The 11,460-nt window shown below is 49.4% G+C and overlaps 1 protein-coding gene across 6 annotated transcripts in view; it reads right to left on the reverse strand.

Annotated features, from left to right (window-relative positions):
• CRTC1 (CREB regulated transcription coactivator 1) overlaps positions 1-3,093 on the reverse strand; it is a 52,715-nt gene extending 49,622 nt beyond the window's left edge. For all 6 annotated transcript variants that reach the window (XR_012677572.1, XM_075175613.1, XM_075175616.1 and 3 more), the window contains exon 1: positions 2,906-3,093. Coding sequence is in view for 5 of the 6 variants with exons in the window: in XM_075175613.1 (XP_075031714.1) it covers positions 2,906-3,031 (126 nt within the window). In the remaining variant the exon portion in view is untranslated. The remainder of the gene's footprint in view (positions 1-2,905) is intronic.
• Positions 3,094-11,460: the final 8,367 nt, after the last annotated feature.

The raw sequence follows: 11,460 nt of genomic DNA on the forward strand, positions 1-11,460 counted from the left end.
CATGCAACGCAGCAAGCATCGCTGGGCCGTGTTACAACAGAAATTGAGAGTAGGCCGTGGTAAACAACCCATCCTTAAAACACAGAAATCAGTACGGTTCTAAAATTTCATGCTTCACATAAAAAAAAAAGGAAAGGAGCAGAACCACAAGCAAAATACAGGAGTCAATGTCACACAGAAAAAAAAAAACCTCCCCCTCTTCTCACCCACTTTGTTACTATGGGACTCGCAGAAATCTCTGGATTATAAACACGAAGGTCCCACTCACAAGACAATTAAGCAGCTCCAGTGCTTCTATCGGCCACCCACCTCCACGACTCTTCGCAAGATCTGTGTCTCCCAGAAAAGCTAAAATGCATTCTTGAATCTGCCAGCTGAAAGACAGGACTTGGTTGCTCCTGAGAATAGGGGACACTTTTGAAACCAACGCGATTTGTTTTTCAAAGGAATTCTATTTTTCCAACTGAATGGTGAGCGCAATAGAGAAAGGAGGAGTTAATATCACGCTCTGTTTTGTCCTGGGCAAGAAAGATGTATCATAACTTAAAAATCTCAGATGGACTGAACAGCATAAATAGGTGGAAGATTACCAAGTCGGAAAGCAAGCTCAGAAACAGCATGTGTATGCACAAGAAATGGTGGAACAGTAGTTCTCTGCCTCTGCTAGGACCAGTAACTAACAATAAAACAGACAAGATGGTAAACATTGCAAAAAGACAATTACTAATAATGAAAAGGCACCAGAAATTTTGGGTTGCTTCCACAAACTGAGTAACGCATTTTCAAACTGACAGCAAAGTGTTGGTTGCCAAACGAAAATGAGAGCAAACAGCAAAGTTGTGCTTAACCCCTTTTTGCTTTTATACTGCATTTTAAACACAGATGAAATCATGGAATTTAGAAGAAAAAGTCTACAAAGGAGACATTTTATTCAGCTATTTGGTCAGTGTTTCCATCACTTCAGTACCCAGAATCCTCAGGCAACTTATTCGTTTTGGGTCCTTTTCTCAATACCAGGTTCTTGAAAATAGGACGGGTTTCCATCTGTAAAACCTGGGTTAGGAACACTCAGGTTTGGGAGAAACTGAATTACGATTCTGACTTATCTTGCCGAAGGTGAATGCTGAACCTAAGAGTTAATTGAAGGACAACCTGTAATTGCAGACTTCAAGAACTCTCTCAGGAATACCCAGCTCTCGAGTGGCAGCCAAGGACTGACCACCAAAAGGCAAAATCCCGGGGTACGGAGCTACACAATGGCATGACAGAGGTGCAGGAAACAAGATGACTCCAGCGACTGCAAACATCTCCAAATTGTCCTCACTCTGCTCTCAATTAACTCTAACAGTAACTCTAACAGCATCCTCTGTGAAACATCAACAAATAGTTTAGCATGAACAAAGCTTCCGCCTCCCACCTTCCCAGGCAGGAGCTGACAGAAGCAGCATGCCTTTCTTTCACACCTGACCAGCAGCAGCACCAATTCAAAACAAATATTTACCCTATCCTGACATAGAGGAATAAAAGGAAACATTTTACTGCAAATCCAACTGTATGTTCTCGTTCCCATTCCTGCCAAGGTTCAGCCACAAACAAGATCGTAAATTTTCTTTAAACAGTTAAAAGAAAAACAAAAATGTTGACACAAGCAGGTGAGACAAGAACCATAAAGAAAAGCTCTGACATCCCTATATCTAAACCAGAAAAGGCATCTGATGTTTGGAAAGCGCATTCGTTATGCCGGTAATTTCTGCTGATGGGCTTTGCAGAGACATCAGAAGCCAAGGAGGATTTGGAAGTGCAGCAATTTACACCTACGACAACTGAAGTGTAACAGGAACAACATCAGTGATACCAAGTCCAGCAGCTCCCGCCGGGTCTCTGCACGCCCGTGGGCGCTCCGTGCCCACACGGCCCCGCCGCGGGGAAACCGGGGCTTCACCTGCCAGCGGCCTGGGGCAGGAGCCTGCCCTGCGACCTGATGGAGCAGGGGATGCTCCGCAGGGCCCTGAGGGAAGCGCTCCTTAGGCGGGCGGGTGCAAGGCTGGGGCTCCCCCGTCGCAACCCAGGCCTGTCCCGGGGTGAGGAACCAGGAACCCCCCTCAGACCCGGGTGAAGGAACCAGGACCCCTCCCCTCAGACTCGGGCCCCTTCCGAGGTGAGGAACCGGGAGCCCCCCTCAGACCCGGGTGAAAGAACCGGGACCCCCGCCTCAGACTCGGGTGAAGGAACCGGGACCCCCGCCTCAGACCGGGGCCTGTCCCGGGGTGAGGAATCGGGACCTCCCCCTCAGACCCGGGTGAAGGAACCGGGACCCCCCCCCCCCTCAGACCGGGGCCTGTCCCGGGGTGAGGAACCGGGACCCCCCCTCAGATCCGTCCCAGGGGAGAGGGAGTCCCCCCAACCCAGAGGGGCCCCCACCCAGCCGGGCCTGCTCCCGTGGAGACGTGAGGGGGCTGCCCCGACCCTGCCCCGGCGCAGAGCCCCCTCTCCGACGGGGGCACCGGGGACTGCCCCCCGGCCAGGCCCTGCCCCGAGGCCCCGCGGAGCGCACCTGCCCCCGCCGCCCCGGCCCGCCCCGCCCGGCGGCAGGTGCCGCTCTCCGGAGGATGCCGCGGGCCCCGGGCGGCGCGGGTCGGGCCCGGTGCCGGGGAAAGCGGGGGGGGGGGCCCCGGGGGGGGGGGCGGCGCGCGGCCCCCCGCCCCGCGCCGAGGGCACCACCCGCCCCCGCCAGGGGGCGCTGCCCGCCGCCCCGCCCGCCGCGCGCCGTCGCTGCCCCCGGGCCGAGGGGCACCGCGGGGGCGCCGCCCCTCCCCCCCCCGCCCGCCTCCGCCGGGGGCGCGCGCGCCGGGCAGCGGCGGGGGCGCGCGCGCGGGCGAGCGGGCGGGCGGCGGCGCCGGCTCACCCGGTGGGCGCGGGTCAGGCTCAGGTCCTTCATGACCTCCTCGAAGGCCGCCGTCTCCTCCGCCTGCTTCTGGTTGTGCAGCGCGATCTTCTCGCTGAATTTCCGCGGGTTGTTCGAGGCCGCCATCTTCCCCCGTCCGCATCCCCCTCCCCGCGCCGGAGGGGGCGAGGCGCATGCGCCAGGCGGACCGACCGGGCGGGCGGAGGGGCTGCAGGGCGCGTGCGCGGCGGCGGCGCGGGGCGGGAGGGGGCGGTGAGGGGGCGGAGGGGCGCATGCGCGGGGCCGCCGGCGGCGCGCGCGGGAGGAGGTGGCCGGCGGCGCGCAGGCGCACCAGAGGGGCTTCCCCCGTCGACGTGCGCGGGGAGGGGGCGCGCGGCGCGCATGCGCGCTGCCGGCCGGGCGCCCTGAGGCGGCGGCAGCAGCGGCGGGGCCGGTGTCCCTCCGCCGCCCCCCGCCCTCTCCCCGGCGCTTTCGCCGCCCTTTCCCGGGGGGGGGGGGGGGGGGGGGCTCGCTTGGGACCGCAGCATCCTCATCCGGAGCCTGCGGGCATCCCCGCCTCCGTGCTGACCCGGTCGGAGCCAGGCGTCGTCGGGCAGGCCCCGCGCGTCGCGGCTGAGGGCGCTTCCCGCCGAAACTCGGCGCGGTCCTTGGTGTCCTTCCACGGCCCAGTGCGCGGGCCTGGCCACGGAGCCAGGCCTGAACGGGTGATGCCAGGCGGAAAAAAGGAAGGGGGGTGTTCGTGTGTCCCCACTGGGCACTCAAATAGCAAAGACTTTGCCCTGAAGTAGGGGGTAACCCCCAAATCTCTAAAAAGCTGGGTATTTTTTAACCAGCACATTTAAAATCTCAGGTTTACATTTTTTTCTGTCGAAAGTTACTGAGAGGTTAGTTGGCTTGTTTCAGAGTGGTTTTCCCCCCCTTCAGAAAAAGGAGTCGGGAGAATTTCCTGAACAAACCAGCTGTCCCGGCACCTCGCACAGATCGGGCTGGGCACTGTTGAGGCATGAGATGAAAAAAAGATGCCCAGCTCCTGTTCATCCACCTGCCAGTGCTGGGATGGAGCAGTGTGTGCAGCAGGGAGAGGAAAACAAGCTACGCATTCATTAGCAAGTTTTTTAAGATAAGCAACAGTTCCTACTCTGCAATGGCTGTCTTTTCCTGCAAGATAAGATAGGTGAAACTACAAGACAGGCAATACCTGTACAGCAGAAATCTAGTACCAAGATACCAAGTAAGGCATTATTTCTGGCAAGGAGTTAGGAATTGGGAAAGTCTCCCGTTTTCCTGGTCCATTTAGGTGTGTTGTACAGCGAAGCAGAAGCTTCTACCGCAGCTCTGTTCTAAACTATGCAGAACAAAACGGCGCAGTCTTCCCACGCCAGCACGTCTTCACTGCCAAACTCCTGCGAGCGCATCCAGCTCCACCCTTCTCCCTCTCCCGTGCCGTTCTGCATACGCAGACTTCTTCCCGGCGAACCCCAACTCTACGTCGACACCACCAGAGACTTGTTCCCCCTCCCCGAGGAGTCAGGACTTTGGCTGACACAGCCGGCGATGCGTGTGGGACGCAGCGTATCTGTCACGGGGACGGGATGAAGGCAGAGATGACCCTGCTGGGATGCGAGCGGGCAGTTCTAGGGAGTACAGCCGTTTCGAAACACAAGCTTAGGCTGCTAAGCCATTGATTCCAGCTGTGTTAACATCAGATCGGTGCAAAGCACTGTGATATGCGGGACATACACGCATTAGGCAGTAATAAATCCTGACAGTACTGTCTCCCAACACCCACACGTTGCTCTTTACACTTTCTTTTTTACAAAGAGACAGAGATAAAGTGGACACTCTCCTTTTTTGGTGCATCGCTCTGCCCCTGACCAGTGCTTACTCCATAACCAAATCCTGTCACGGTTGAACTATCAGATCAAAGAAATTAGACTCTGCTCTCACTTCCGCTACTGATCACCTCTGTGGCCTTGGTTCAGTCGGTTTACCAGTCATTTATAAGCATTTCCTGCCCACGTAAAAGTAAGAGATTACAATTATCCACCGCTGCAAGGCTGTTAGAGATGGATGGATGAAACTCAGTTCAGCAACTGTCAGGATTAGTATCGGCCGCAAAGTCACGTCCTACCCTAAATTGTAGTTGCCAACTTGCACTTAAAGTTTATAAGATGGTGTGAGATACCATCGCAGAAAACAGAACTGGGACTTAAAAGATCATCCAGGCCCTGGCAGGATCAGCCATTCCTCTGTCATTCCTGACAGATGTTAGTCTAACCACTTCTTGCATTTTTCACCAGGAATAAACAACCGGCACGCATATTCAGTTAAATACCCTCTAGCTGTGTACATGAACAGCATATGACCTGCAAAATTGGCCTGTCGTGCTAAAAGCATATAAATCATAAAGATTTAACACTAAGATACCTATTATCCACATTGTTTTTGCTCGCAAAGCGAGACTATGATAAATAATTTGTTGAGTTATCCTGGATTGAATACTATAGGTGGTAATATCAAACATCTAGAGACCCAGCTGCCACTCTGCCTCTTCCATAGCACCAAAAGATTAAGTGCCTAAGATGAAACTTGATAAATTTTCCCCTCTTGGATCTCCCAAGATTGGAGAGAGTGAAATCTCCCCTCCGACGGCTGCTCCTGCTCGTGGTTCGCAGGGAAGGAATGCAGATGGCCTGGGAGGTGGGGGGATTACGACTTCCTCCCTTAAGAAGACTCCCTTTTCTTATTGTTTTGTCTGTGCAGCTTTATCAGATTGAATTCCAGTGTGCAACCTGGACCCTGCTTCTGTTCTTAAATTCTCCGATTTTAAAACAGTTTGCATAACAAACGTCTCTTCAATACAACATTTGTGTTTGCCGAGTTGCTTTGGAATTTCTCACCCACTCACAGCTCCGCATTTTGGGGTGTGGGTGGATCTGAATGGCTGCTAAGTGCATGACCTAGCAGACAATGTAAATCTTGACTGCATTAAGGCATTGGCAAGGAGACATTTTAGATGGGTGCCAGGTTTCCTTCTTCCTCCACCGAAGGAGATATGCCATGCATTTGACAAAATGATGAGCTCATACCGTAAGTATTATTTATGTCTCCTGCCGTCTTCACCTTGAGCACATATGGGGCCATGTGAGAACAACCTGATCTCACTTGAAAGCTGCGATGGGATCCCCCGGGACAGCAGTTCTATCTCCCCCAGCCTTCCAGACGTGTTATGAAAAAGTTTCTTGTAACTGAGAATCGGAGCTTTGCTCTGAAGCAAACAAAGAGTCATTGGAGGACCGGGATGTTGTGTTCACATCTGCTTTTGTTGCAAACAACTCCTTACTGAGCAACCTGCAGCTTCTTAGAGCAGATGCAGCCGAGAGCAAGTGGGTTGCGGGGAGGAGGTTGTGTTTACTTATCGCTTGTTTGTTATCCTCCAGGTCCTTTGGAATTGCTCTGGCAGACCAGATCCAGCTACTTCCGTATTCTCCCTTAGAGGCTTCAGAGGAAGGTGTGAGGTTGAAGAACTTACGCAACAGCAGACAGCATGAGATTGTGCCTTGATCGACAAATAAGCTGACAATTTTTGCCTACAGACACAAAGATTTTGATCTCTCACACTTCCTACTTAATGTTCCTGTTGACGTTCCCATTATCCTCAGAGAATAATATCCTGTGAAGTCCACAGAGTCCCTAGTTCCAACGCTATTTTGAACTGAGCTCCAAACTGTGCTTTCAGTGGGAAAACATTCTCTTGTTTCACTCGGAATTTGTGACCATTTCTTTAATTTAAGATATCCTTGTTTCCAGAGGGCAGATAAAAGCACCTGCATTACCCTCTCTACACCATTCATCAAATCTGATAAGCGGTCCAAGCAAACCAACTCAGCCACACAGAATGCTTGGTTCTGCTCTCTAAACCGATATTCCCTCGTCATCCTTCCAGTTTAGTTTCTTTACCATTCTCTGTAAATTCTAAAATTACAGAAAGCAAGCAAACACTGACTGCTAAAAGATATTATTCTCATTTCTACAAGTCATATCTTCTGGTGCTCTGAAATACTTTGGCAACCACACAGAGGATTCTGTTACGGTTATTTTTCCCAGAATCAAGGCTTGGCTTCACGCCACACTGAAGCAAGAAGTATTCCCATGATGCTAAGGTGATGTGGTGAGCCGGTACAGCGGCAGCCACTTTATGTCTTTCCAAAGATAACACTTGGATGGTAGGCAAAGTATTCTATGCGGGTTTATTCACAGTCAGCACTAAAAAGTGAGGCACCAGTAACAATCGTGCGCTTTAATGAAACAAACAGGAAACCGGGAAATACTTTTTTACCACTAAGAGATTACACCATTGCAAATCAAATTGTAGATCAGACAGAGAAGCATGTCAGAGAGCAAGATGTTTCCTTCCATAGCCGCCTGTCAAGTCCAAGTTCAGAGAATTTGGTGATATTCTATATATAAAGTAACAGAAGATATTTTCTTTTAAAATTTCATAGTTCAGCTTCAGAGACGTGTGCTAAAAGGGTCACAAGTAACAGATTTAAAATCCAAAGTTTTTTGCAGACGTTTCCTGAGCACTCGTGTATAATAAAACAGCTATAGGGTCGGCAACAATCCCTGGTGTGAAACCACACAAGGATCAGGCCTTGTCCTGCTCTCTCCTACTATACTCGGGCAGAAATACAAAGCAGCAGAAATATAATACTATGAACCATTAGCTTCAACTCTGGCTAGTAGGCTCCACAGGGCCAACTACCTGCCTACTCCTCTGGTTCACGTCCCAGTGCAAAACCCACCTCTGCCATTTCCATACCTCAGGACAGATGTTTGCCTACAAGTTAAAGGCTCGATTTTCATGCTGAAGGTATTAAAAAAAAAATAAATCTAAGGGTGAAGGAGAATTCAGTGTGGTTTTTTGCAGGTACAGGTAATTTTTGCATGAAAACATGATGAACAGGGAGACAAACATGCCAGCCAAATTTGGGCACCTCCTGAGTTTCAATCATTCCACTCTCGGTAAAGTAGGAGCATTACAGAAAGTCGATTTCTCAGCAGGAGACTAAGCACCACCACGGTAGTCCCGTTTTTGTGGCTTCTGGGACTGAGCTGTTCTCTTTGCCGTACGCACACCGATTTCATTTGCACACCAAATGAAGATGATGTGCAAATGCAGCACAGGTTACGTCTCTACGAGGACTGCTTTACTGGGACAGGAACAGCAGTGTGCCCTAACTGAAAAGCATTTCTTCTACGATGCAGCCGTGCTTGCAAACTGTTTTGTAGCCGCAAAGTAAAAGGGCCTCCTTTCTCCCTCCCTCTTCCTGCTACCGAAGCAAAACAAGCTGCATTGATAAACGTGCCAAATGGGACAATTCAACAGGGGAGAAATTAATTTTATTTTTCAGGGACAGTGGCAGATTTCTCTTGCAACGTCTGTAGCGCAGATCTGGTCGCTGGCTGTAGCCATTTTAGGGCTGCAATTCAGCAGAGCACATCAGTACATGGCAACTTTAAAAACGCGGTTATACCCTATTTCAGCAAAATACCTATGCGTACATTCAGCAAACTCTACACTGGACTGAAATACCGTCTTGAGTGCCTCGCAGAACGGAGTGCCTTGCGCTATTTGCAAGCCTCTGGGCTTTGCAGATGAAGGATCTACGCCTCGAGAAAAGTGCATTTCTAAGTTCCCCAAGAAGTTCTTTTCGGGCCTCTTGGATAGCAGCAGCGAGTCATTCACTCAAACTCTAATTGCTGTCCTGAAAAAGCCTCAGAGGGAATGTAACAACTTGTTTTTCACTGTGAAAATGGGAGGTTCTCCACTGCAAGCTATAAGCCTTCAGCTGAAAACCTGCTGAACATCTGGCCTGGGATCAAGGTTTGCTTTGATGGTCGTTCATGGTACAACGGGTGGACGCATTTCGAGGTTAATACTACCAACCAAATCGGGAAGGATAGAGTCCCTCTTCCTTCCTCCTCTTACCCCCCGCGTAACTGCCACAGCTGCAGTCCAACAGAACGCACCAGGCTTTCAGGAAGACTCTGATACCACGAGGAAAAGCCTCAAGCACGGTGCAGCCCCATAGAAAGCAGAGGAAGGCTGCAATAGCATGGGACAGCTGCCCTAGCCTGCACGACTCATGAGCAAACACACGCGGCTTGCACACGCAAAGCATCTCTACTCATCCAAGCACTAAACCTGACACCCCTTCCATGGTATATGCTCCGATTGTCTTCCTAAGAAATAGCAAGTACACGCTTTTGGCATAAAGAAGCTTTCATCACGTGAGAACCTCGAAGCAAGCAAAATTAAGGTCCAGACATGCTAACTGCACCGCAGGGCAAATTTCTCTCTTCCAAACCTCAGTGAAATTCATACGTTCCTTCTAAATCCAGTTGTAAACCACTATCCTTAAGGCACTAATACTGAATGCAAGTATTGATACTGCCAAAGAGTAAATCTGCATCCGTAAGGAGGCTCACATGTTTAAACAAGACCCCAGGCTACAGCGAGAGAAAAAAAAAAAGAAGGATGCATTTAAAGCAAGTAATTGCAAACTTTGTAGGGAGACACAGATTAGCAGCCTGATTACAAACATCAGATAACCATATGTAAAATACTTTTTAGTATATTTTCAAAGCCTTGTGACCGGAAGATACACATCAAAAATATTAAACTCAGCTAAAAGGATAAATTCTGCTCTAGGTACTCCAGTGTTAATGTAGTGCAACTCCAGTGACTTCAAAGGAGTTGCTCCAGATACAAAGCAGTGTAGCCAGAAGCAGACTGGCTGGTAGCCTGCATAAACAAGCAAAAAAGATTTTCATTTTTTAAGAAGCCATATAAACTAGTTCTAGCTAATTACGTGACAGGGGCCTGGGTGTGAAATAGCAACTGCAAAGCCCCAGGGACCGAGCCAAGAACCTTTGATTTGCTCTCTACAGCTTATAAAGCCTTCTGAAAACTTTTGCTCTAACAGCTTTTCTAACTTTCCATTGCAAACTGCACACTCCAATGCTGCCCTCCTGCAGGCCCCCACCATCGCTCTCTGCTAAGTCTTTACCCTTTGTCTTACAATCTGAGGCTAATTTCAGGTTGCACAGCTAAACCAGCAGCTGTTTCCAAGCAGAAAGCACATTTCGTGTTCATTTTAGGGAACGTTCAATGTTGGAGCAGTTGAAATCGTACCCGCCCCACAAATAAATTTTAAAACTTCTCTGTGAAGCTCCCTAAAGTTGAAATATTAAACTGAAAAGTGCCAAACTTGTGTTCCTGAAACTCAGTTATTAGTTTGGAATGAGAAACAAAAGTTCTGGAGTCTGTGGGATGATACTGTGCCTACTCACCATTAAAATGCAGAGTAGAATCTAAGCTGCCTCTGTAAAAAATAACTTGAAGGGAGAGATGTCTATATGATATATATATATATGCTCCCAGGTGAAATTCAAGATAGCTGAGCCCTCTTAGGAAGGCAACGCTAGCCAGCTCTGCTCCCTCACTCGCCTGACATGCCAACACACCCAGGCTAGACTGTAAATTTATTCAGCCACATGAACTTTTCCTGGTCCTTAAGTCACAAGTGATGAAATCTCATTCATTTATGCAAGCAACTGGAAGATTTATTGTAAATAAAGTTCTGCACATTACACAACTGGCTAAAAATCATAATTAGAGTTGCACTGGGAAACATGTTTTATTTATTCTGACAGTAGTCTGGCTTCAATAATCCTAGCATGATAAATGTCCCTAAAGTTTGCAGAGTTTCAGCAACTAAAGACCTTATCACAGACATGGAAGTGGAAACGTCTGACTAGGTTTGATGTGGCTTACAAGAGGTCCCGAGCAGTTCTGTTGCATAGCATCGTTTTAAATCAGCACCAGGGTACTAAGAGCTAGTGGGAGTGCCTTCATTCATTGTAAATCAAAGAAATTAAATTTTCCACTGCTATTAAACTTCCAAGACCTCGGTACGAAAGCTAGGACGCGTCTGCGCGAATTAGCAAGGTTCTAGGATAGGGAGAAATGACAGTCGGATTGCCGAGCCGACAGACCCTCTGGAAAAGGGTCAATGACACCATTAATAGGATGCAGACATTCCCAATCTCTAGCTATTCTGCACCCTGCCAAGAGTTCTAGTGCTTTCTTTCTTTATAGTTTTAAGTACAATTTCAGGCCCATAAAACATCAGAGAAGACAGAAGCTATTATCCTGGCCATGACAGGAGTCCCTAAAGGGACATGCATACTCTGCAAATACCTAGAACTAATGATGCTGTGCTTTTACTGTTCCCCATCTGTTCAAGGGTATTTTAAAATGTACCAAATCAGGTTTACCCCCGTAATGTTTATTGCTGCTCTGAGACTAATAAATGACTCCGAGTGCAGTCAAACATTTATCTGGCTTTGCTCATTCTTGAAGAGGAGAGGAGCCCAGTCCACTTGCTCTTCATGCAGGGCATCCTGTAACGCGTTTTCTCCAACCCAGCCATGGAGCACCATCACTTAGATATTTTGTGAAGACCCTCATCCAGCTGCCAAGTTGTTGC

This window comes from Calonectris borealis, chromosome 28 (assembly GCF_964195595.1).
Source record: "Calonectris borealis chromosome 28, bCalBor7.hap1.2, whole genome shotgun sequence".
NCBI lineage: Eukaryota > Metazoa > Chordata > Aves > Procellariiformes > Procellariidae > Calonectris > Calonectris borealis.